The sequence below is a fragment of the Scleropages formosus genome, chromosome 2 (assembly GCF_900964775.1).
Source record: "Scleropages formosus chromosome 2, fSclFor1.1, whole genome shotgun sequence".
NCBI lineage: Eukaryota > Metazoa > Chordata > Actinopteri > Osteoglossiformes > Osteoglossidae > Scleropages > Scleropages formosus.
This window is the reverse complement of record NC_041807.1, coordinates 41988642-42015259: the sequence shown is the minus strand read 5'-3', so window position 1 is coordinate 42015259 and position 26618 is coordinate 41988642. Positions and strand designations below refer to the sequence as shown.

At 42.8% G+C, this 26618-nt stretch overlaps 2 protein-coding genes and 1 non-coding gene across 3 annotated transcripts; 2 read left to right on the top strand and 1 right to left on the bottom strand.

Annotated features, from left to right (window-relative positions):
- Positions 1–729: 729 nt before the first annotated feature.
- Positions 730–801, bottom strand: trnad-guc (transfer RNA aspartic acid (anticodon GUC)). The gene has a single exon. It is a non-coding gene; the product is annotated as a tRNA-Asp (tRNA).
- Positions 802–2441: 1640 nt separating this feature from the next.
- On the top strand, positions 2442–12880 carry lrif1 (ligand dependent nuclear receptor interacting factor 1). Its single transcript, XM_018733960.2, has 5 exons — positions 2442–2600; positions 2972–3378; positions 4392–6048; positions 10665–10901; positions 11627–12880. Exons 2-5 carry the CDS (start codon positions 3299–3301, stop codon positions 12482–12484), a joined length of 2832 nt encoding a protein of 943 aa, XP_018589476.2. The 5' UTR covers positions 2442–2600; positions 2972–3298; the 3' UTR covers positions 12485–12880.
- Positions 12881–22223: 9343 nt separating this feature from the next.
- Positions 22224–26022, top strand: LOC108923238 (uncharacterized). The gene is made up of 4 exons (XM_018733878.2): positions 22224–22308; positions 22922–23693; positions 24593–24739; positions 25004–26022. Exons 2-4 carry the CDS (start codon positions 22998–23000, stop codon positions 25571–25573), a joined length of 1413 nt encoding a protein of 470 aa, XP_018589394.1. The 5' UTR covers positions 22224–22308; positions 22922–22997; the 3' UTR covers positions 25574–26022.
- Positions 26023–26618: the final 596 nt, after the last annotated feature.

Here is a 26618-nt window from a genome sequence, read left to right as displayed (position 1 = left end):
TTGTACATTGGCAGAGGGAATAAAACGTTTGGCGCTCTCCCTGTCGCCTGGTCGTCATACGTCTGTGCGGAGGGATTCTGGGACACTTCCGCTACGTCATATCCGCCGCGGTAAACGGTCAAAACAGCTAAACATCGATGCAAGCTATGGAGCGATGTCTCAAAATTTATTATTGATAAATTGTGTAAGGATTTTGCTTTGTGTTATGAATGTGTACTGGGTTCTTCCGTTTTGATAAGCACACAGAGAAACAAGCTTATATCATTAATTTATTTATCATTTTGACTAAATGATATACACGGGTCAAAATTTGCTAATAAAAAGCCATATATATTCTGTTTTTCTTAAAGAAGTTAAGGAGTACATTGACACTATCAAGGAGTGTGATCATGAGAAGGCTATTAAGACTTTCTTACTGTGATATTTTTAAGGTCTTGATGTAATGTTTGGTTATTCCCAGTGTGTTTTATGTTTTACGTTTTTTTTTTTCTTTTTTAAATTCCCCCTGGCTAGGTTGGTTGTTCTGAATTAATGTTCTGGTATTCTGTGTGATTTGTTCAAAATAAAAAAATCGTGGATATATATAAAAAAAAAATTTAAAAAAATCGATGCATTTCGAAAGAGCAATGACTGTCTTGCTGAAAGCGTATCGCTGTATCTCTGCCTGCTCATCTACTTCTCTTATGTGTAGTCAATTTTTATTGGACATCTTTAGAAAAAAATTGCTCTCTCCCCGTCGGGGAATCGAACCCCGGTCTCCCGCGTGACAGGCGGGGATACTCACCACTATACTAACGAGGAGCTGCGGATTGCTCTGATTTCGCGCCACATTTTAGATGCGGCACACAGGTCCCCGTAACGCTGCAGGAGGTGGTGTAACGTGATATCACGGCGGCCACACGGCTTCTCCGTCTGAAATCATCTTCAATTTTGTCCTAAATCATGTGTGAAATTATTCAGCGGTAATGCGTGAAACCTCTTTGGAAACAGGTTAACATAACGCGGTGATATCACTTCGTTGTCACTGATGGAGAGAAGTGACAGTGACCATCTAATCTAAATCTATGCCATCATGGCAGGGACTGTTTCCATATATGAAATTATTTGTATATGATTTTTTTTTTCTATTATTACTGTAATATCTATTTATTGTGTTATCCGTTTAAACTGTTTAATTTTTATTTTTACACTTAAGTGTGTATTTTATCTTGTTGTCTAAGAACAGAGGGAGTACCACTAGTTTTGTTGTAATTGTACAGTACAACAGTACAATAACCATAACTTATAAGTATCCTATTCAATGCAATACTGAAGGGAACTTTGACAGTACACACAGCTCCAGCTGTTTGTTCTTCCTCTGGTTTACATTTATTTATTTATCAGATACTTTTCTCCAAAGTGACTTCCAATGAGCTCAACCCACACACCTTATTCACCTCAGTAACTTACGCTGCTAGATACATTACTTACAATGGGTCACTTATCCATACAGCAGTGAAACACACTCTCTCTGTGTCACTCACACACTCTGGGGAACCTGAACAGCATGTCTTTGGACTGTGGGAGGAAACCAGAGCACCCATTTCCTTTGATTTAGTGTTCTCTAACAAGAAGTAATAGACTTTTTATTTGTGATCTAAATGCATAAGAAAGGAGTCTGAAAATTAATATTTAACCTTTGTTTTATAACATCTATTTTTTTGTTTAATTGTAGAAAAAATTACGTTTTCAACTAATTGGTACAAGCGGTTTGGGTGTACAATGGATAAGAGATATAAGGCTGGGTGTCCAGTTAAAGGATAATAAAATTGTATTCTTAACAATAAAAGCAGGTTATATCTGCAGTGCCAAGACTATTGTAGCATAAACAAACGCTGGTACAAAACAAGTTATATAAAGCTGACAGCAAAGTCTTTGGTCTTCAAAAGAATGAACAGGTTAAATGAAGGGCCTTTGATCCCTGCTCCGTGTGTGGTGTTTGCATGGGATTTTCTTTGGGTGATCTACTCTGTGTGTCTGTGTGTGTGTGTGTGTGTCTGTGTGACTCATTGTAAGTAGTGTACCTAGCACTCCAAGTCACTTTGGGTGAAAAAGGCGTGTGGGCTGAAAACACACTACACAGTGTTCACTGTAAGTCACTTTGGAGAAAAGTGCCTGGAGAACTACATGCATAAATGTGAACTCATAAAACATGATGTTTATAAAGTTATAAAATGTCATATAGCAGGCAAGGAGAAGTAACTCAATTTCTTTACGAGTTAATGCCGGCAATTGATGTTTTTTCCATCTTTTCTCCATTTTTCAGTAGGCTATTTCACAAGAGATGCGACAGGAGCAGAATCTTCAATGGCTCAAATCTGGGCTTTTCTGTTCTTACATGTGCACCTCCTTTAACTGCCTCTAGATACCGCTGTTTCAACCCGGAATAAGGCAGTGGTGACCCGGAAGCTAAGAGTTATTCGTCTTGATTGGAGTAGTACACCCGGGGTAACAGGAAATAGCTGGGAATTGTGGGTGTAAAGAACGCGAAAGTTCTAGTTATTTTTCCTTCGGTGGGCGAAAGGGGTCTATGAAATATTGAGCGGAAGTCACGTTAAGAGGTGAGAAAGATTTTTTTTTTTTCCGCACAGTACATAATTATTATTGTTTAACTACAGAAGTTGCACATTATTTCTTGTTACAATAAGGAATAACAAATTGCGATGATGTGTAAACACATTCTTCGCATTTGAGCCTTGAATGTCACCAGACGGGCTCGTCGTGTGAACTGATAGTGAATGAGCGAGGTAGGCGAGCTGGTGAAAACGTGCTGCGGATCAAATATTTCTTTCGTGAGCACGCAGTATTTAAATTAAGACTAAGAGCAGTTCAGTTCTTCCCCCGCCCAGGCAGGCAGGAGCGATGTGATGTTTGGAGCGGTAGCCCTGCTGTGCTCATTTGTGTTTGTTTGACGATCGTGCGGTGTTTGCAGCGTTTCTCTCACTGTCGGCGCAGTGGACGCCTGTCGGAGGAGCGCGGTACTGCAGCCCGCGGCGCGCGTGCCCGCCCGTTTCCAGCCGCCGTCTCGATGGAGGAGGAGAAGGGGCGCGCGGAGCCCGAAGCGCGTCTTTCCGAGCGGGAGAACAGAAACCATGGCAACGGCAGTGTCCTTTCTGCGTCTGCAGTGAGGGACCCGCGTTCTCTATCATACTAGTGTCGGCGGCAAAGCAGTTCTTTCTTGTGTCCGAGCACAAACAAAGACGTGGTGGTGTCTGGTGAGACATCTCAGACTGACTGAGTCAGGGTTCCGCTGCAGTGAATGATGAGCAACTTGGTGAAAGTTTCCGTTCCTCTCAAACAAAGCGATGCACGAATGACCTTTTCTGGTGCAGCTCAGAGGTAAGATGCGGCAGAAACCCACTTTTCGTAGGCCCACTTTGTTGCACTGACGCAATAAAATTGTTCTTTCTCTTCTTCGTGCTTTAATGGATTTAAGCATGAACATAATTATCACTATTTTTGACTTATCCTGCCTTAACTAAAAGTGATACGTGGTATGCTGTATTGTTATTGCATAATATTCCTTTAACGTGAAAACAGAATTGAAACGTTGGAGTATGTTTTCGTTGACGGAACCCGCAAACAGTAAACACTAAATGCAGTTCAAAATTTTGGGATTCAAAATTCAATTTTAAAACCAGCTGTAAGGTTAAAGGCAAGTGTTTCACCTGTAAATTGTTTTAAAAACAAGCTTTTATTATGTTGCGCAAATTAAACGGGATTTTACTGTAGATCAGGGGTGTCCAGTGTGCAGCCAACCGCTTCATATAATGTTGTCTGCAAGAAATTTTGTAAAATTATTAATATGCAGTACAGGTTGTCCTTAACTTATGACAAGATCTCACTCTGACAGCTGAATTGGTCATTAGTCACGAACCTCCTTGTTAACTGTAAGACATATAAACAGCCAACATACTGTATATGAGTGCTATGTTTAACAGGGCTTTGTTATATATTTTTAAACAAATTTCACATGTTATTCAAACAGACCTCAGTAGTCTTTGTAAGAGAATTCTTTCTTCTGGTAGTGGAAATGTAGTATTGTGAGATTTTCTGAGTTAAATAGCTACATTACGGTCTTCTGTTTTCTAATCTCTTTTGTTTCATTACATACTTTAATTAAAGGACCTTGCACTGTATGAAAACCAGATATCAGCAATGCTGAATTCAACAGTCATTTCCTGACCTGCCCCGTATGAAATGTGTACTGTGAATATTGAGACCATGAACAGACTTTCAGGCTTTGAGAAAGTTTGAGATGTAAAAAATTCAACTGTGTTAATTTCAGAGTTTAAGGACAGCATTTGAAAAGTATTAAAATCATTGTAAAAATCTTTTTTTTTCCTTCCTAGTGGAATGGGTGTCTTCTATCAAGCTATTCCTGATGTTGGGGCTGATGGGAAAAATGTAATGAAGCTCATTCCAGTCCAGAGGGTCAATGGACAGTTTGTTAGAACACATATTAGCTCTAACGTGCCTAACACTTGCAAAAATCCAGACAGTGAAACCCAAAGGGTATTTGCCCAACCAATCCATTTCACTCCTGCTTCACGCAGTAGTTTTCCTGTTACAAGATACGTGCTGCAAAGTCCATCTGATGTGAACTTCACAGTTAACCCTGTCAATGGGACAGGAAATTTACAGGAAAGAGTAACTGTAACAAGGAACACACCAATACAGGTCCACGTTCCTATAGTGACTGCCAAGGTCACCCCAAATGTAGTGCCTGCAGCACCACCTGTGTTGAATTGTGGAAAAACAATAGCACTTGTCAATAAGAAGCAATTACAAGTGGCAGTAAAATCTCCAGCACTCCCTAGTGGACATTATCTTCAAATCCCACCCAACGCTGAAGTGAAAAGCATTCCAGCATCTGCACTTCCTCATGCAATAAAAAAGCACATACTCACTCCACCAGAGAATAGCAGTTTGGATGTCTCAGCTGCCACAAAAAGTCTGCCGACTGTTGTTTATGTGTCTCCAGTTAATGCCCTGAAACTAAACAGTCAAGCACAGACTGATTCAACGCGTCCTGCTGCCCTTAGTGTCAAACCTTCACCGAAAACATTTCCTCAGCCTCTCTCTGTTCCTGCTGCAAGCTTCTCTCAGCCTGCAAAGAGCATTAGTAAGACAAACCAAGCCCCTGGAACGCCATTTAAATGGGTAGTTCAAGAACGGTCTGACATGAATGCACCGTTCCTTGTTCCACAGGACTCTTCTATGACCTTGGATATTCTGAGAACTCTCGCTCAGATGGAGAAAGCGCAGCAAAGCGTTTCCAGTAACTCCTCTCCCAGCGACAATAAGTCACCTGTCATCCCAGGGATGGACAATGCTTTGGTCATGTGCAAAGGGAAAATGTTCTTTGTAGCCAAGAAAATGTCAGAGTTTGATCATCCAAGTTCACTGCAGAAAACCAGCAGAAATGCTGGTAGCCCATCAAAGCGCGTTATGACAGAAACCAAAATTCAGCCGTCCCCTAACCAGTCTTCTAGCACTTCACATGAATTACCAAAATGCAAAGTGCCAAGACTAGACACAAGGTGTATTACCAGCAGTAACAAGGTAGATGAGGTTATTGACTTGTGTGATGATGATCCTCAAGAACAATATGTGAGTCTGAAGGTGAAAGGCGGTGATTCACTTGAGTCAACCTCTAGCAAAGTAGTAGATGTTGAAGAAGTAGAAGATGAAGATTCTAACGTGATTTTCGTTTCATACATTCCACCTAAATCAAGTAAAGTAGCTGAACAGGAAAGAGAACTATGTGAAAAGTTTACAGAAACAGAGATGGAAATCAGACAGGAAGAGGAAATTGAAAATTCTCAGACTGACGTCCTAGAAAATGCGACAAAGCAGGAAAACAAAATCTGTGAAGAACCTGGAACTGATCAAACCACAGAAGAAACCCAAGAAGAGGGAACGGCCAGAATCAATCCGGTAGAAGAACCTGGAACTAATCAAACCACAGAAGAAACCCAAGAAGAGGGAACGGGCAGAATCAATCCGGTATTTACAATTTTCTTTTTTGTGTCGAAGTAACTTATTTGTAGCATAATGACTGCTGTGGGGGGCGGCGTGGTGGCGCAGTGGGTTGGACCGGGTCTTGCTCTTTGGTGGGTCTGAGGTTCAAGTCCCGCTTGGGGTGCCTTGCGACGGACTGGTGTCCCGGCCTGGGTGTGTTACTTCCCCCTCCAGCCTTACGCCCTGTGTTGCCGGGTTAGGCTCTGGTTCCCCGCGACCCCGTATGGGACAAGCGGGTCAGAAAGTGTGTGTGACTGCTGTGTGGGAAAAGGGCTTGTAAATGTTGAAAAGGTAAAAAGAGAGCCTTTAAACATTAGAAGTGTGGAGAAAGGAAAGACTCTTTATGTCTTGAGTTGCAGTGTGCATAATTTATGTGAAGAAAAATCGAAGAATCTGTAGTGAATGGCTCAGAATAAAGTGCATAGAAATAAGATTCAGCAGATATTCCTACTGTAGTACCCTTGATAAAGGTACTTATTTTGAAATAACACTGTACCCTGTTGTATAATATGGGTTAATCAGTGAGAGTAACTTAGCATACAAACAAAACACTGGAAGTCACCTTGCATCAATGAACCCTGCCAGAAGGGAGCTAAACTGTTTAGACTGAAAGAAGATTAAAACTTTAACAAAAAATAAGGAGCAGAGCACAGTCACTGAGGAAGGAACAGATACTGTGGACACTTTGTGGAGGTAGAGGCAACAAGAGTAGGTCAACGAAGAGATGTGGGGAATGTATGAACCATTTATGGACACAGGTTCTTCAGAGTAGATGAAGGCCACTGTGTGATGTTTTCAACAGCAATACTGAAAGTAAGATTTACAGTGGAAGAAGCAGAAGGTGGCCACAGAATGCAGTTTTACAAGGTTGAGTTTATGGTGGTTCATTCATTCATAAGGACATGGCTGAGACACAATTAAATCTGGTCTGAAACCCAGGGAATGTAAAAAAGAAATTTTCTCAAAGTATGTGTAGAGGTCATGTGAAAGTGTGCTTTACTAGCCAGCGTGAAGGGAAAAATAAGCAAGTCTTACCATGCTGATAGGGGGGGGATGTTTTGCCATCACACACAAAAGAATTGGTCAAAAAGAAGGCACGTAAACGCTTACATTTATTCATTTAGCAGATGCTTTTGTCCAAAGCGACGTACCTCTCAGCAAAAGTACAAGTTATGCATTACATTAAGTGAAGGAGAGACAGCTGCAGACATGAAAGTCTCAAGCAAGCATAGTTTGTTACCTACCACTTGCTACACCGAGGTTCATCGTTCGAGTAGGTGCATAAAACACAGGATAGACAAATCCCGATACCCTCCCACTAACCAGTCTAGTATCCTCATTGCTATTTTGAATTGTAGAGATGCCAGTTGTGGTTAACTGTATCAGCAGAATTTGAAGAGAATGTAAATATAAATGTGAAGAGGTCAAAGAATCAGTGCAGTTGTGAGAAGAGTTGTTTGAATCAAGGAAAGAACATGTATTACTAACACTGGCAGTTTTAGTAGAGTTCACTGCTGTGGAAACTACATTGCAGAGGAACTTGCACTTCATCTGAGAGGAAGGGAGAGTTGAGAGCCACATATTTCCTCTAATTAGCTGACCTGCAACACAGAGTTTATCATTTTCTTCCATCTTTCAGTCTCGTGAGGTCAAGAAGTTTCCCTCGAGCTCTGCAGTCCACATTTAAAAAGTGTCTTAAAATGCACCTTTTCCGGACTCACTTCGACCATGATCTACTAAATTCATGTAACGTGTAAATGTTCATGCACTATAACTTTGAGATCAAGCCTGTTAAACAATGGGTAAACCTTCACTCAGCTACTCCTGTAATGTAACGTAAATGTTTGTGTGTGTATACATATATACATATATAACATAAGCTAGGAAGGACTTGTAGATATTCAGATAGTTTTATACAGCCACTCGTGTAATGTACATAAATTCATGTGGTAAGGAACAACTTGTACTTAGGAATCGCATGTTTGCATCTATGTCTCTCTCTGCTAATGTATTATTAATCTATTATTTGATTGTATTGCACAGCAGTACAATGACAAAGTCTTCAATTCACTCTAATGAACACATTGTATTTTCCATGAAATGTATGTCACTTTTGGAGAAAAGCGTCTGACCAATGAATAAATGTAAATGTAAGGAAAACGAGAACAGTCTTGCAAGCGTACAGCAATCGGTTTGGAGATGAAATTAAAAATAATAAGGAAGTGTAAAGGTGGACAAAGATTGTCTGTAGCACGGGAACCAGGTTTAGCTGTATCAACTATAAATACGATAGTGAAGGATGCTACATGTATAAAGGAGCACATGAAAAGAACAGCTACCATGAAAACAACAGTAATGAAGAAACATCAAGGTGCAATAACATGGAAGAATTATTAATGTTGTTATGTTGAATGGTTGGGGTGGAGGAGGGGGGAATCCAACATATGTAAATTTTGACTTGCGTAAGGGGTTGAAGAACAGTATATTTGTGTAAGTCGAGGGGTGTCTGTAATTCTCTGGTGTACTGATATGTTCAGAGTATTTGCAAGGTTGGTTTTATTTACCCCCTTTTCTAATTTGTTCTGTCCATGGTATTTTTAGTGTCCTATAGCATCACTTTTCAGAAGAGGCTATTCTTCTTTCATTGTCTTATTGACCATGATTCAGTGTCATAGAAAATGACCAACAGATCATTTTAGTATTTTGAATCATCTTGATATGTGTAATTTGTGGCAGACAGTTATTTTGAGGAAATTGGTTTTATTTTGCAGGGCTGTTCTTGGACCAACCTCCTTTATACATCTGTCATCAATAAAGCTCCCAGGTGTTTGTATGATAAAACCTTTTCAATTATTTCTTCCATCCACTATTAAGAATTGTTCTCGTGGCAGTATGTGTACTAGTAGTTAGCAGCAGCAGAGTTAGGTGAAGGCTTTTTGAGGTTTTCTCTGGAGAGGGCGAAGATTAAAAACTAGTTTTAAAGGTCACTGAAAGGTCACTTTGCATGCATGGTAATTCCATCATAAAGAAGATTATATTTCCTTGCAACAGTGAAAACAACGTGCCTGTCTTTGAAAATTTAGATGTTTATCTTAAAAGTACCACTACGGATCAGTGTAACACAAACACTTTAAGCACTTCGCTAAAGATGGTCTCAAAACATTTAGATTTGTCTGCAGAATCCAAATGTGTACAGGCTGTCTTTGTATTACAAGTGCTCCTCCTATGAGAATGTGGACTTTACAGCAAATGTAGTCTTTATCCTATATTTGCATAATGAAAAAGTAAAATAGCAAATCTCTACCTCTGATTAAAATTTGCAGTAATAAAACACAGAATTCTCTTTAAATAGTCTTGTTTCTTTATAAAACAGGAGCATACATATGTATAAGGAGTTTTGGACATGTGGATGTTAAGCCTGGATTTAAAGGTGTCTGCAGCAGTTCTGATGTTCTGCACATTATTTCAAATTAGATTTTGTTTCTCTTTAAAATAATAAGGCAGAAATGTTGGCATATTTGGTTTTAAAAAGGCCAAACTTTTTCAAAGTATTTTCCTTGTTTAAGAATGTTCAGAATTCTTTTTGCAAGCACCCCTTCAGGAATGAATGTCATTATTCAAGGTAATCCTGTATATTGAACAATACGTGCTCAATTTTTTTTTTGCTCTGGAAAATTTTTAGAAAAAGATGGTTTCAAAATCAGAATTTCGACTACCTGTAACTTTTGGTTTCAGTATTACCCATCCACTGTATTCCGTTCCCAATTCATTCATAAAAATTGATTGAACATAGAAAAAGTAATGAAATTACTTATTCCATCATTTCTTATGGGGATAAATTCCAGTTTGTTTCAAGTCCAAGCTCCCCAACAATTACTAGTAGTAAAAATTTTTTAACATGGTTTGGCCTTTTGAATTGTGTGCGTGTCTGAAAGCTTTGTTATCTGCTAAGGTAAGAAAAGTGTGTTCTTTAACTTCTTCTACAGTTTAACTGTTTACTTGGTCTGTACTGTGACAGTGAAGTATTTTGCATAAATTTCATTCATGAATCTTCTAATGTGTATAAAATTGAAATTTCATAAAGCATAGTTACTCTGATAGTGTGCGTGGACTAGCTTGAGTAAGATGAAGGCTCTTATGTTTAAAGAAATGAATAATTTTGAAAAGTAAAACACAATGGTAAAAGACATTGGAAACAGACATATGGAAAAGCAAGCAAGAGCGTAGACTGGGAGAATGTCACTAAGGGTATAGATATGTTGTTCCCACAATGCAGTGAATGTCAGTCTCTCTCACAGCTGCTTGGCACAGTTTCCAAATGCACTCTGTTTATCATGCTGAACTAAATGTCTAGGTCCGGGCCAGATGAGGGAGACTGGATATGTGCAAGCACGGACTGCTTAATGATAAATGGTATTAATAATCATGGGCTGCAAAAGTGGGGGGAAAAACAGATATCAGGACACTGAATAATGGGGGATGAGTGTATTTTGTTCAGACTTACTTGATTCGTCAAGTCTCTTGGTCTTGTGTTGAGTAAACATAGCCATAATTTCTGTTCGATTAGAAAATTTGCAGCACTTGTTTGCTTGTTTTTACAGGGCGTGGTTTCTGAGAGGGAAAACACACCTGAGAGTGATGTGCAGCTGAAGAGAAAATTTGGGATCACAGCTGACGTCCAAATAGTTTTACAAAGGATCTCTTCCACTGAGTCAAAGGCATCTCCAAAGAAGGTCCCTAAAATTGGTTCAATTAACAAACGTACATTAGATGGCATTCGGAAGCTAATACAGAGCTCACGGATTGAAATGAAAACAAAAAAGCTTATTGAAACACAGGTAATGTGGTCTTCGTACTTTTTGGACCAGTGACTTGCTGAATAAATCCAATGCCACACGTCACCTCACAACTCATGTATTTCAATAAGAGGTTTGCATTCTGGAGAGCCAGTTAATTAAAAAGGGGAAAATTAAAGTTTTTCCTTGTCTGCAGGATTAAAGTACTATAAAACATTACACTTTGCATTTCCAACTAATGCTTGTTTTCTCTAGTAGCAATTATTGTAGTTAACTTACTGTGTAGCTTCACTTCAAAACAATTAATATATTAGAAAATTATAAATTCTTTCATCATATTTTCACTTTCTTATATGTACCTCATCATCTGTTTGCATATGGCTTACTTTGCAATAACCTTTGTCATTGCTGCTGAGTGAGAAATGTGGAAGGTCATTCTTACAGTTTAATGCAGGAGCATAAGCAAAGATAGTGTTCACCAAATATATCTAATCAAAATTTAAGAAGCTCAATAATAATAAGCTCAATCAAGATTCATTCTGGGTATTTATTAAAATTAAAAATTGATTTTGATTAACCCTGAGTTACTTTTAAAACAAAATTATTAGACATTTACTTGAGCATGCTCCTCTTAATCTGGAAAATCTAGGACAGCGCTCTCACTCAGAAGTCATACCAACATTACACTCTACAACATCCATCCGCGTCACAGTCTGAAACTCAGAGGTGCCATTGGAGGTCACTGTAAGTACTTTTATATTTTACAGGTCCCTTCTCCAAAGAGAGAGACAAATCTTCATGAGAGCAACCTCCATGATGTAAAGAGGAAGGCAGAGAAGCAGTTTGAAAACACTGTTGGTGAAGATACAAGTCAAGGGAACATCTTAAGACCAGAGGGTAGTCCTTCTGCAGAGATAGAACCTGCATCACGTATAGAAACTTTTAGAGAGCAAAGGGATGAGGAAACAAGTGAATCTAGTGCTACGTCAAAGCAATCAGATTGCATAGCTTCAACTTCAGGAACCCCAGAGTCTATGGAGGTGGCCAAGCAGGCACCAGATGTCGAGGAGAATATTACGGAGGAATCAGAACCTGCAACAGTCTCAAATGGATGCCCACTGGCAGAGGCTGGGTTGAGAAGTGGTGGTGTGCCCTCCAGCAGCGTCTTGCAGTCCAAGGTCACACCGCCAAAGAAGGGGAAAGGAAAACAGTGCAGAGCAGTGCAGACAAATGCAACGTTTGATTTGCTGACGCTTGAGAGCATGGATGTCTGCGACTCATCTGCTGTGTTGTTAGAATCCAGCCCATCAAGAACCTCCAGTAACGGAACTAGATCCAGTGAGCTTGAGGTAGCTGATGTGGAACTAAAGGAATACCTTCAAGATGCAGTGCCCACTGTGACTAGTGCCGAAGACACAGGGCCAGACTCTGTGGGGGAATGCTGCCTGCCAACCTTGACGGAGTCCACTTCTGGCTTAATTGATGAACCGCCATGGAACGATTTCTTCTCTGCAGCACCCATGGACCCAGAAGAAATCAAGCGACATGAGAAAATTAAACGGCTGAAGGAGCTCCTTAAGGAAAAAGAAGCAGCCCTCGAAAAGATACGAAAAAATATGCTATAAGGTGTTTTATTGGACAATGTACAGTGTTGAATAATTTATTGAAATTCCTACAAAACATGTATAATGTTTTTTCTATATCATTGCAGGTCCATTTAAAAGTAACAGTTTTAGTGGTGAGCATTATTAGTGTGATTTCTTCCTGTCAGTTATACTTTTACACTGATCATCCACAACATTAAAACCACTGACAGGTGAAGTGAATACCATTGATTAAGTCGGTACGATGGCACCTGTCAAGGGGTGTGATGTATTAGGCAGCAAGTGAATAGTCAGCTGTTGAATTTGATGTGTCGGAAGCAGGAAAAATGGGTAAGCATATGGATCTGAGCGGCTTTGACAAGGGCCAAATTGTGATGGCTAGACAACTGGGTCGGAGCATCTCCAAAACAGCAGGTCTTGTCGGGTGTTCCCGGTGTGCAGTGGTTAGTACCTACCAAAAGTGGTCAAGGAAGGACAACTGGTGAACTGGCAATAGGGTCATGGACACCCAAGGCTCATTGATGCATGTGGAGAGCGAAAGCTAACCCATCTGGTCCGATCCCACAGAAGAGCTACTATAGCACTGATAGCTGAAAACCTTAATGCTGGCCATGATAGAAAGGTGTCAGAACACACATTGCATCACAGCTTGTTGCATATGGGACTCTGTAGCCGCAGACCAGTCAGAGTGCCTATGCTGACCCCGTTCACCACTGAAAGCGCCTACAGTGGGCAGGTGAGTGTCAGAACTGGACCATGGAGCAATGGAAGAAGGTTGCCTGGTTTGATGAATCATGTTTTCTATTAAATCGAGTGGACGGCTGGGTGTTTGTGCATCGTTTACCTGGGGAAGAGATGGCAGCAGGATGCACCATGGGAAGAAGGCACGCCGGCGGAGGCAGTGTGATTCTTTGGGCAATGTTCTGCTGGGAAAGCTTGGGTCCTGGCATTCATGTGGATGTTACTTTGACACGTACCAGCTACCTAAAGATTGTGGTCCATGGTACGAACCACGTACACCCCTTCATGGCAATGGTATTCCCTGTTGGCAGTGGGCCTACCACACTGCAAAAATTGTTCAGGAATGGTTTGAGGAAGATGACAAAGTGTTCAAGGTGTTGACTTGACCTCCAAGTTGCCCAGATCCATTCGACCATTTGTGCGATGTGCTGGAAAAGCAAGTCTGATTCATGGAGGTCCCACCTTGAAACTTACAGGACTTAAAGGATCTGCTGCTAACATCTTGGTACCAGATACCATAGGACACCTTAAGAGGTTTTGTGGAGTCCGTACCTCGATGAGTCAGAGCTGTTTTGGCGGCACGAGGGGGACCTATACAATATTAGGCAGGTGGATTTAAAGTTTTGACTGATCGATGTATATGCAAACTACTTACTCTCGATTTATTTACTATGTAGCTAGGAAATAGGGTTTATTCATTTCTTCACAAGTATTTATTATAAAGCTAATAAAATGTGTTAGTTTTCATACTGACATTAATTTTTGCGTACTGTTCACTTCCGTTGAAAGTGTCTTTTTAGCGTTATGAATACAAGCTGAGGAAATGGTATCAGATGTTATGAGCATCCTGTTGCAGTGGTTAATATGTCAGTTTCTTGGTGGTGGCCCAGATACATAACATTACCATAGAGTTTGGGGAAACTTTGAGGAGTTGTGGTAAACATTGGGAAGCAGTTTAGTGATAATTTTCTTACTGCTAATTAAAATTTCACTCTTGAGTTTCTTTTTTGCTTTTCCTGGTGTGGGAGATGGTAGGGCGCAGCAGGTTTGGCCAGCACCTGCTGTGTGGTGGGTCTGGGGTTCAGGCGACTGACCGGCATCCCTTCCTCGGTGTGTCCCCTCAGCCTTGCGCCTTGTGTTGCTGGCTAAGACTCCAGCTCTCCGCGACCCTGCTGGGGACAAGCGGTTGTAGCTGTTGGTTGGGTGATGGTAGTAGCGGGCAGAGCGAGTCAGCCCAGATCTTTCTAACCCCAGCCGCACACTCTGACCAGCTGTGAGATATACATAAAAGCTGAGTGTACTCTGCCTGGACTAGGGCTACCGGGAATTGTCCCTGGAGCCAGGCCGGGGGTTGTGTTTCTTGACAAGTGACTGGGTGACCTACATAACCTGGTCGGGTTCAGTCTGAAATGGCAATGTGGAGCCACCTTCTAGGCTCAGCACCTGCAAGGTGAAAGGAAGGGTTGGGTGTGATGGCAGGCAGGAGTGGTGTGGACTTGGATGGACTAATTCAAATTTGTCCATTTAAATTGGCTTTCCATAAAGGTTTTTGTTTCAGCCCAAATTTAAGCAAGGCATCACTAACAAGAGCCATAGCAACGACCACTTTAAGATCCACAGCATGTGGTGCAATACACCCATATGCCAGTACAGTAGTCCCCCGCTATCCATGGGGGATATGTTCCAAGACCCCTTGCGAATGCCCGAAACTGCAGATAGTATCAAAAGTTACTTGAACACAAGCATTGTGATACCACGACGGTCAATCTGATAACAGAGACAAGACTAAGTGATTAATGGGCGGATAGCGTATAAAGCGTGGATATACTGGACCAAGGAATGATTTACAGTACAACAACATTTCATCACACCATTCAGAACGGTGCGCAGTTTAAAACTTGGGATTTGTTGATATCTGGAATTTTCCATTTAATATTTTCGAACCGCGGTTGACCGTGGATAACTGAAACTCGGAAAGCGAAACCGGATAAGGGAGAGGGGCTACTGTACTGGTATTTGTAATTATACAGATTGAACTGAATAAAGGAATACAATGTAGCACCACCTTGGCTGAACACGAGAGCACTCTTCAGCAAAAGGCTGTTCCAGTTGCGGTGTCCCAAGGAGCTACCACAAGTCATTTCCACTAGTAGCCATCATGCTGTACAGGGGGGTGACGTGTGTCATCTCACTACGTCTTACGCCACCTCACTTCGCCCTGCCCTCTCTTCTCTATGAACATGCTTGCTTGCTTATTATTTATGTCTATTTCATATCTGTATGTATGTACATATGTCATGTGTATGTATGTATACTGTATATTGTAGGCTGTTGCAACCATTGGGGATTTCACTCTGTGAATAATAAAATCTCATTCATTCATTCATTCATTCATTCGTTATACATTGAAATGAAACAGCTTCCATTTCAAGCGTACCTACTTCATACTCATGAAAACAAATTGCAAATTCATATCACACCCATCCCACACTTCCCAAACTCAAAGAGAAAGTGTTACATTTCCCTTCTCATACTTGGCATTGATGGTGAGCTAGCAGACCACATTACATCCAGTTAAAAATAATGAATAATAATGTTACAACCATTTAACTATATTTGTAGTCCCAGCTTCTGGAATGAATTTATTGCTGAAGAAACAAAAGATCAACTGCTCTATGTCGGGTGCTGCATGACAGAGCAATACAAGTCTTACGGTGATTGCACAGCACAAGAGTACAGTGGGCCTGAGGATATGTAGTTTTATTTTTACCGTGGTCTGATTTACAGCATTAAGTGATGATTTAAAACATTAAGTGGAATCATTTAGCAGATACTTCTCTCCAAAGTGACAACACTCATCAAACTTAAGTAAATCTCACAACAGACAGAGGGCTTCACATGCAGATGCAATTGTCTAAGCAGTCAGTTTAAAGCTCAGATTTCTATTTTTTAAAATGGGGGGGGGATTTGGGGTTTGAGTCCTGCTTGGGGTGCCTTGTGATAGAGTGGCATCCCGTGCTGGGTGTGTACCCTCCCCCCTCAGCCTTGCACCCTGTGTTGCTGCGTTAGGCTCCGGTTTGCCGTGACCCTGCTTGGGACAAACAGTTTCAGACAGTGTGTGTGTGTGTGTGTGTGTGTGTGTGTGTATTTCCACAACCTACTAATCAACCCTAACAGTTGACTAATTGCGTGTGTAACATTCGTCAGCTCTAGGGCACTCTCAACTTTATTATCTGCACCGTCAAAATGTTAATAATACAGATACTGTAAACCTTAGTTTATTCATGCTTTGGGATCTCTAGAACTCTTGGAAAAGGCTGTAATATATTTTTAAAAAACGTGGCTCTCCATCAAACAATAGTGAAGCATATTGTTTACAGGTGGAAGACATTTTGCACTGTTGCTGCTCTCCCGAGAAGGGGGTGTCTTGCCATATCAGTGCAAGTGCACACTGCGCAATTCTTAAACAAGTGAGAAAGAACCCCCAGGCAACAGCTAAGCATTTACAGAGATCTTTGTACTTGTCTGTGTTCATGAGTCTACCATAAGAAAACACCAAACAAGATGGGTGTTCACGGGAGGTTACCACAGAAGAAACCACTGCTCTCAAAAAACCCTGCTGCCCATCTCAAGTTTACTAAAAACCAGCAGGACGTTTTACGGCATTACTGGAACGATGTTCTGTGGACAGGTGATGCAAAAGTTGAAGTTATTCATAAATGTGCACAACGTTATGTTTGGAAAAAACAAAACACTGCATACTAACAACAAAACCTAATTTAACTGTGAGGTCTGGTGGCGGGAGCATAATGCTGCGGGGCTGCTTTGCTGCCACAGCTCCGGGATGGCCTGTAATCGTTGAGATACCAATGAATTCTAAGGGATATCAGGAACTTCTACAGCACGATGTCAGGGCATCTCCCCGGAGCAACGGCACAATTCCCTGTCCTGAGTTGTCGTCCTCTGTTTTGTTCTGACAGCTTTGATAAAGGTGTCTTTCCATCTTAAGGGCAGCCCTCCTGGTCCATCCCTCAGAACTGCTGAATCCCTCTCAACATTCAAAAAGGGTCTCGAAACATCTCTCTTTCAAACCCACGCATCCTGACCTCCTATCGACTCCATAAACATTTTGTATTTAAGTTAAAAAATACTCTCCGATTGCACTTCGCATCTGTATCTTTATCGCTCCATCTGTGTGCTCTGTGCTGTACATCACTTTGGAGAAAAAAACATCTGCTAAATGAATAAATGTGAAAGTAAGTGTTTTTGAGTTTACGTTTACCCTTAATTATAGCAAATTTTCCCAGGCATTTAGAATTTCTGCCGCCAGGTGGTGCAAAGAACCAAAGAGTAAAGTGCTCAGCTGTGATCTGCTGTGACCTGCTGAGACAGCCAGAGTCCCACTTCATTCTAAGGGGATTTGATCGCATTCTTTGTTCCAAACATTCGCTGCCACTGCGCACACGTGTGGTGCTCCGGCGCCATTTCGACCTGCGCTTCATTTGTCTTCAGTCTGTCATCAGCTGAGAGCAACTCACCAATTCTTCAGAACACATTGTGACCGTGATGTTCATCATGAAGATGATCTGATGCGGCTGAAAGCGGTTGAAATTGTCTTTACTTTGTTCCGAAAGCAGAAACTTACTCACGCGTCCAAAATGAGCTCTTCTGTTGGGATTTCACTCTGCTGCCTTTCAGCTGTAAGAATGGATCCTTGGCCATCCCAGCGTTTTCCAGCTCAAGGTGCATTAACCACGTCCTATTTTTCCCCTTTGGAGATGGTGCCTGGCAGCGAGCAGGTGGCCTTCTGTAACTCGACAGCTGCGGCAGCACAGATCCTCGGCCGGCCGCCGCACCTTAGCGCGAACATCCGTCCGTCCGTCCGTCCATCCATCCGTCCATCCATCCATCCATTTTCTTACCTGCTTGCCCTACTTGGGTAGCAGTGGCAGTAGGGAGAGCATGTATTTCATTATTATGTTTACTCCTTGGACATGTGTTCTGGAGCAGCGGTGAAGCCCTTCTGCTTGGCAGAGCAAGACAACATGATGAAGACACTGCAGTGTCCTTCCATCGCGTGACAAACGCACCCTTGGATGGACATCTGTGGTGAGGATGACTTCCCGTGGGCTTTCTGACATTGCTATGTGGCCGGACCTGGCGGCGGCCGCTGCCTCCGCACCAGCGATGAACTCGGAGACGATTTGCTCTAAAATGTATCTGCAGTCAGCCCATCAGAGCACCGCAAACCGAGATGAGGCCTCGCGGTGCAGCTCCAAGCCAAAGACTGTTCTGGAGACACGCTCGGCTTGGCTCTAAACAGCGCATGCTGTAGCTGCATCCCATCGGTTTTCCTCTCGAGGATGTTCACGATATTTTCCAATACTATTTCAATACTATTTATTGTAAATGATTATAATAATAATGAAAATAATAATAGTTCAGCTGATGCATTCATTGACCAGAGAAACTTGGAATATGTGATACATTGTTACAGCAGGGTGTTTTTGCTGGACAATTTCCAAGGTGCTGCAACAGCGTTGTGTGTCACGTTCCCATTCGCGTTCATAACCAAATGTTTTAGCCACTCTAACAAGGGTTTGAGCGTAATTCCCACAGGCAGTGTGGTCAGGCTTGCTCTGGCGTTTTCACACACACACACACAATTACTTCACCACCAAACTATTTCAGGCGCTAGTGAGGGGCTCGAATGACCAGCACTCTTCAGCAATTCTGCATTTAAACGTTCACTGCACTTACTTCAGACGGTTCCATCTGGTCTTCTGCTTATCTGCTGCCTTCAAACCATCTTAGGCTCCGAGTTGTCACGGCTCTGTACACCTGCTATTTACTCTCAGAATTCCTCGTTTACCTGACACTTTTCTCCAAAGCAACTTACAATGCTAAGATACTTACATGTATTCACCCATTTATAAATCTGGCATATTTTACAGAAGCAACTTAAGGTTAAGCACCTTGCTCAAGTTAGGTTAGGGTTAGGGTTAGGGTACTACAGCAGCAAGTGACATGTGAACCAGTAACCTTCAGATCCAAACACATCAGCTCTAATTACTATGCAAGTGGCTTCCAAGTTCTCCTCTTGTTTTCATCATTTTGGGAACTGAAGTACGTGTCATTTTACTCCAAAGAAACCTCCTCCTGCCTCTCTGATTCATACAGGTGCCACTGACGGGATTTGAATGCACAATGACAGTTACTTAGCTACTACGCCATCAAGTGGCCTCACAGGGCATTGCACTGCCTTCACATGGGGAACTCCCGTTAAGGTAGAAGAGACAATCATGTTCCCACCGACAGATTTACACACACGGCGTTCAGTCTGATTCTATACGGCTCCAAATCAAAAACGTGACACCAGCGAGGAAAACCCCCAAAATGTTCACTGTTCCTGCCTTTGCACGCCTCCCCACTGCGACAGCCTTACAACAAATACGGCGACACCCTAAACTCATATCCTCGACATGATTAGAAAAACTGAATTCTTTATTTAACCCAGACTCATAAATCCCCATGTTATGCTTGTTTATCAGCCATCTTTTTTTAAACACGGTTTATTGTCAAAAAGCAGCAATTATAGCACTTAGGATCATAAAGAGAACATGGAATCAGGTCCAGATATTACAACAAACAACAACGCCAGAGGGAATAAACAAGGAAAAGAAAATTCGCAAATAAATAAATAAATACATAAAATAAACAAGCAAGTAAACTGGAAAGAAATATAAAACATAAATGTACAGAAGAAGTAAATAAACACTTATTCATCACCAATGGGATAAGATGCCAATAGAAGCACGATTCTTACGGCTTGCTATTTTTAGAAAGAAGAAGGCTTCTTGTAATGTTTAATTTCTATTACAAAAAGGGGAAAGAAAGACTTTGAGTTACTAAATTTACACCTGTGTATGTACTGTAATATTCAGCTAATAAAAAGAGAAGATTAATTACATGGGAGGTCTAGCTATCATCTAGGTGGCGCAGTGGGTTGGACCAGGTCTTGCTCTCCAGGGGGTCTAGGGTTCAAATCCCGCTTGGGGTGCCTTTCAACGGACCGGCGTCGTCCTGTCCTGCGAGTGTCCCCTCCCCTTCCAGCCTTGTGTTGCTGGGTTAGGCTCTGGCTCCTCGCGACCCTGTATAGGACAAGCGGTTTCAGATGATGTGTGTGCGCCTATCTATCCTTATCTCTGTCACATTTATGAAATCCAAGCAAAACATGTGTAAAAGTAAAGGGAAATGAGAGGAAAAGCAGCTTTCCACTGCATTGAGAAGGTCCAACTAGACTCTTTGCGCGTATAGACAGAATCAAATAGGTGCAAAGCGGTTTCTGAGGGACCTTCGCAAAAAGAGCACCTGGTGTCAACGTCTTTTTTAAGTCTGCGGATAAAACTTTGTGAATTAATTTACAGCAGACTCCTCTCACGTTATTAGTCAAAAGGAATTTCATGGGTAACGTCCACGCCTTTTTCCAAGGGATATTATCGACGAACGTATTCCAGTACGGGACCGCATACGGCACTGTAAAAACATCCCTTTGGAACACGGCCCTGATCGCTCTGTTATTTCTGCGAAAACTGGGCAAGAAACAGATGTGCCCCACAGCAGAGGAACACGGATCCATGTCGGGAGTGACAGGGTTGAAAAAGGCTCTTGGTTTCTGAACTACATGATGACACCTGAAGGTACACACACACATCTTTTCAGAACCGCTTGTCCCTTACGGGGTCACGGGGAACCGGAGCCAACCCGGTAACACAGGGCGTAAGGCCGGAGGGGGAGGGGACACACCCAGGATGGGACGCCAGCCCATTGCAGGGCACCCCAAGTGGGACTCGAACCCCAGACCCACCGGAGAGCAGGCCTGTGGTCCAACCCACTGCGCCACCGCACCCCCCCCACCTGAAGGTACTGCATCGAAAACGATGGCAAATTCCTTTGGTGTAACAGGTCTCTTATATTTATTCAGGAATTCATCACAGTTCCTTAGATGCTCACTAGAATTAAAGAGCTGTTCCACCAACAAAATGTGGTTTTTTAACCCATCTTTCAAGAAACAAAGACTTGTGTTTGTACAGAATATCCCTGTTGTTCCAGCTGACATCGACGTGGAAAGAAGCTGTGTCTATAAGCCAATGCCCAGCTCAAGAGCACCTCTTTATGGAAATTTGACAGTTTGATGGGGACTTTACTAAGACCATAACTGCAATATTAGGAGAAATCAGAGGCCATTTCTCAGAGAAGCACAATGAGGATTAATGTTTCTTTTAAATATTCAGTGCTGCAAAGTCAAGGAAATTCATACCCTCACATGCATACATATGTGTTCATTATTACAGATTTTTTCCATCATAACGTGTCTTGTTCTTCCGTATATAATGGAAAAGCATCTTGTCGATTGTTTTAGTCCGTGAATTATCAACATGGAGAGAAAGAGCAGCGTATGTTAGTCTGGATAAGCCGTCTGCCTTCCTTTGTCAGCAGAGTTCTCCATCTTGATGACAAATCTCTCTGTAACCAGGAGTTTAATTTATCCATGTGTTCATCTTTTGTTATTATCACACCCAAGTATGTCACTTGTGCTTTCACAGGAATACCACATATATTGGGGTCTTCATTATTCCTGGTAGCCATTAATTCACATTTGTTGAGGTTGACAGAGTCCTGATGCTTTGGAAAATACTTCACAGAGCAGCAGCTACTCATATTTGAGAGGAGGAGTCCCTGAGAAAGACTGTAGCGTCATCTGCCAATTGACTAATGAGGATTTGTTGTTGCTCAGCAATCAAAATACCCTGCAACTCACTTTCCAACAAGGAGGTTGAAAGGAGTTGCGAGGTGTGGGGAGATTGAACAGCCCTGTCTAATCGCGGGAGATGGACCGAACGTCGGACAAGTCCCTTTGCTTTTCTCAGACATCATTTTAACGTCGCGCCTCAGCTGTGCGTTATGACGTCACCGCGCATACGTAAAACCCTACGCGACGAACCCGGATGTGTAGGACTTCCGGGATCAATCTAGTAGTGTCGGTACGTGGTGTGCGGTCAGGGTACGGCATTCTTTTCTTTCTTTTTTGTTGCGCAAAACGGGTAAGTTGTTTTATTGCATCTTTATGTTTTGAAATGCGTGGCTGAAGTTACCTGTTCGAGGTTGGACGTCCATGTGTGTGTATGTCGCGTTGCCACAGCAGCATCTTCTTCGGACTCGTCTCTTTCCGACGGCGCTGCGCTGCTGCTGCTGACTGTTTTGTTTCACTTGAAATTACCCAGATAACTTCATCTTCTTGTTCGCATTGTAATGATTATATTTCCATTTGTACTTTTCGAGCCAGCAACTAGAGATGAGATGAGATACTTGGTTATTGCCATGTAATCATAATGATTAATGTAAGACAACGTGTATGTTATGTATCATAAAATATGACATGTTGAGTGGCGGCCCACTACCAGCAGAAAGAAAGAACACTTGAAATAAGAAGTAAATTATTAATAAACAGGTAAATAAGAATTAGGCTGAAACTGTTTTGATGTAAGAAATATATTGTGTGCGTTTTAACAAAAAGTAACTGCGTTCTATTAAAGAAGACTAACTGAGATTTCAGAGTAATATAAAAGAGTTTAAAAGTGACCCAATAAACTTTATGGACTTGCCACTCTACTGGGTGGGAGCCCTGTTCAGTGATGCTCTTCTCCTTCGTCTCAGCTTCCTGCGGCACCGCTGCTGCTCTCGTCACGCAGAACTGGGAAACTCGAGGCTTCGGAGAAGCACCCGAGCCACGATGGCGTCCCGACAGGATGGAACCCAGCAGCAGTCCGCTTGCCCGAAGGCCCTCGATGTCAAGCGGAAGGAGGCTCTCGATGCCTTCGAGCTGTACGTCCCCGAGGAGGCGGAGGTCCGTACTGTTCCCGTTAAGATGTTGCCCCTGTCCGTCCTGAAGAGGATGGGCCGGTTAGCCGCGCTGGGCAAAAAGAACGGCCTGACCGAGGGCGATGGCAGTCTGACTGCCACCTGGATCTCCCCTGTGGTTGTCAGGGAGAGAAGCGCCCCTCACGGGTGCGGTGACAACAGTGCGGCCAAGGACAGGCTCTCCAAGCTTGCCATGGTGTCAGCTACACAGCTGTTCCACTATTGGCTGCCCATTACCTGTTCGAACCTTGTGGCATTCAAAGTGCTCAAGCAGTTTTTACCATCTGGGCATGACCAGCAGAATGACCCTGAGAAAGAGATGATGCAGAAAGCCAGCCAGGTCCCACCTCTGCACCAGGGTGGTCCCCTCACCTTCACCCAGGACTCCATCATCATACTCAGCGGGCAGAGCTTCCTGTTTATCAAGAAGCTGCGCCAAGCGATGAGTTCCAGAAACTGCCGTCAGTCTTCTGCATCGTGCATTGGGACTCTGACGGCTGCTGAACGCCTCGAACTTGGCAGTGGGCCGTCGTGTCCGAGGTGTGGACGCAGTAGCTCCGTTGTGAAGGTAGTGCAACCAACGAAACCGTGCACGTGCCGGGCAGCCGCAACTAAACACTGAAATGCCCAGTAGTATTTTTTAATGGCCCTAACAACGCGAAATCTCCCCTGTGAAAATCCTACCAGGGCATCAGCATTATTCCATGACACTGGGAGAAAAAGACAGAGGTCAGAGCAACTAGTAAATTATTTCAAATTACTGGAGGATATTCTCCAAGTGCATTACACTGGCTATTCATGTTACTTGTCAAATTATGAACTTCTAAAGTTGCAAACATTTTCCCTCATTTATTTTCTGCATTTCCTAAAATGTGCGTTTTGCAGCAAAACCACTTTCAATGATTAGCTATTAATTGGCAGTAAAGAGGACCCTTGTAGAGTAGGACCACTTTAATTCAACTCACTGCTTCATTGTTTACAGCTACTCTCTGGTGTTCTTCCGTGTCTGTGGTCAAGAACAAGGTGAGGAACGCTGCACATTTTTTGGGATGAATTGGTCAACATCCTACATTGGATAGGAGTAGGTGGAGATGTTTTTATTTTTGATCATTTTAAATTTTTTAATTTTCATGTAGTTGAGTCTTACAGAGAATTTTTTTCATTGTTGTAGCTCCATTGAAGATTTTTGCAGGTTCTAACCTGCCAATAAATTGGGGAACACTATTACTTTTATGTATGGTTCACTTATAGAAGTAACTTAGGATTTACAAACAAATCAATTTGTGAACAGATATCAGATCTCGTTTGTGTTCTTGAGCAGCCGGTGATTTCTGGCAGTCTTTTATGGGGTCCATTTGTGGAGAACTTTAAGAAGTCCCATGTTGTAGGAAGATGACTCCTGAGGCAGCAGAGTGTCAGTGGAGCTTCCTGGCCCTGCTAATGTATGTCTTTCCCCGCCTGTGCCAGGGCCTGGATGCGGAGTCCCAGGACATCAGTGAGCAGCAGCGGTTCAGCATCACCCAGAATGTGCACGTGGCTCTGAAAAGAATAGCTGCCACTGATGTAGGGAAAGACAGTGGTGCAGCACCTGTGAATCCTTGCAGTTCCAGCGAGGTGAGTAAGCCTCACCACACCCCTTCTCCACCACATCTTCACTTCTCCAATACATGAAAAGGGGAGTTACTGTACCTCATCTGCAGTAAGACCTGGTTGTGCCTTGACCTTTGGTGATTAAGCAGGGTACTGTCATGGCCTGCTTGTCCTTCTTTGACATGTGATTCCGAATAAATTTCTGGGTTCCAGAATGTGAAAATATGCCTGTTAAAGGCTAGATTGTCTTCTGAGGCCTGAAAGCAATGTTACTTCTTTTTGCTCTAGAATCAGGATGGCCAAATGTCCCCCTCTATTGGCACATCTACAGAACAGCATTCCAGCAGTGTAGCGGAGGAAGATGCATCCGATGGACAGGCTTTGCAAGGGAGTGAACAGGTTCAAGTTCTGGACAGTGGTGAACCACTGGAGGAGGACATTGGAGAGGAAGACCTTGCAGAACCTGCATTAAAGAAAGCAAGACTGACCGTGCCTTCAGACTTTCTATCAAACTGTGCTGAACTGCTTGATGAGGGCTCAGGAGTGTGTGAGGAAGATGGCAGCAAGTGTGAACACCAGACTCGAGACGGGGACACTGGGGTTCAGGGTGGAGCGGCGGCGCCTACAGTAGAAAATGAGGAACAACAGAATACCTGTGGAAGCTGGTCCGAGGGCGAGGGTCAGGCTAATGCAGGAGACCAGAGTTCCCATGTATCGTCATATTTCTCTTCGTCTGCCCTGGAAGACACAGTGGCGTTTGACTTTGAGCAGCTGGCGAGGGAGGAAAGGATCAACCGGATTCGAGAGAGACTCCGGGAAAAGGAGGCTGCTCTCAGAAGAATGGAGCCCCTCAGCTGAACGGTCCACTGTTTTGTGTCTTATCTGTGCTGGAAATATGGTGCAAAGGCCTGAGCCCCATATCCATGCTGGAGAGGGAGAACATCTGATGTGTGCAATGAAATGCTGGATCCTTTAATAGTTGGTTCCATCATTCTTATGGTACAGTGTGTTTAAGGGGTGGACAGTTGCGAGATGCGCACCTATGGACATTTTTATGACTGGAGTAGCTGCCTACCTGCTCCAGCCTCACATTAATACACTGAGTGTGAAGGACTTTATTTTTTTTCTTTTCAAAGTGTCATTTCTTGGGTAGAGATGACGACAGAGTGGTGTGTAGAGTCATGTCAGTAATTCGTCGCGTTGAAGGCGTTAAATTGAGCCTCTTGTTTTTGTTGACTCTGTATTATCGCCTGTTTTCTGTACTCTGTGCACTCTGTCCTTGCGCAATAAATGCGAGAACACTTGCCTGGCAGCTGCAGTTCAACTTCTTTATTTTGTTGCTCTGTGTATTTGCTTTACGAGAGGCCGTGCTTGTAATTTATGGCAGCTTCTGCCACATCCAGATTTTAGCATGGTTGGCGGAACGGGCTTGGGACAGAGCACAGGTTTCAATTTCTGCCACCGCACCTTCCGGAAGAGCGAGGTCATAAGCGGAACCTGTAAGCTGTACTAACACAGTGTCAAACTGCCCACTTTGTGAGTCACTTTGAGTAATGGCGCCTGATTGCCTTTGAACGACATTCTATTGTTTACCACATGGTTTTATCCACATACAGAACCCTGCTGTTTCCCCACATTTGGGGATGTTCACCTAGGCTCCAAGAGCAGGGCCCGTAGTATGATTCGAAGGAAAACACTACCACCATTATGTGCGTTATGGCTACAAATGATTAAAGTAATGGCTGCGCTGATGAAGTCCGGAGTGCCGTTTCCCCGCTTGGTTATATAATAGTTTTGTCTAAAAGTCCATCTGGTGAAATTCTTCATCTGGAATCGTCCTCGGCAGCAGAGAGAGATGACCAAACCACAGAATTGGGCCCCAAGAATCCCAAGTAACCCTCTG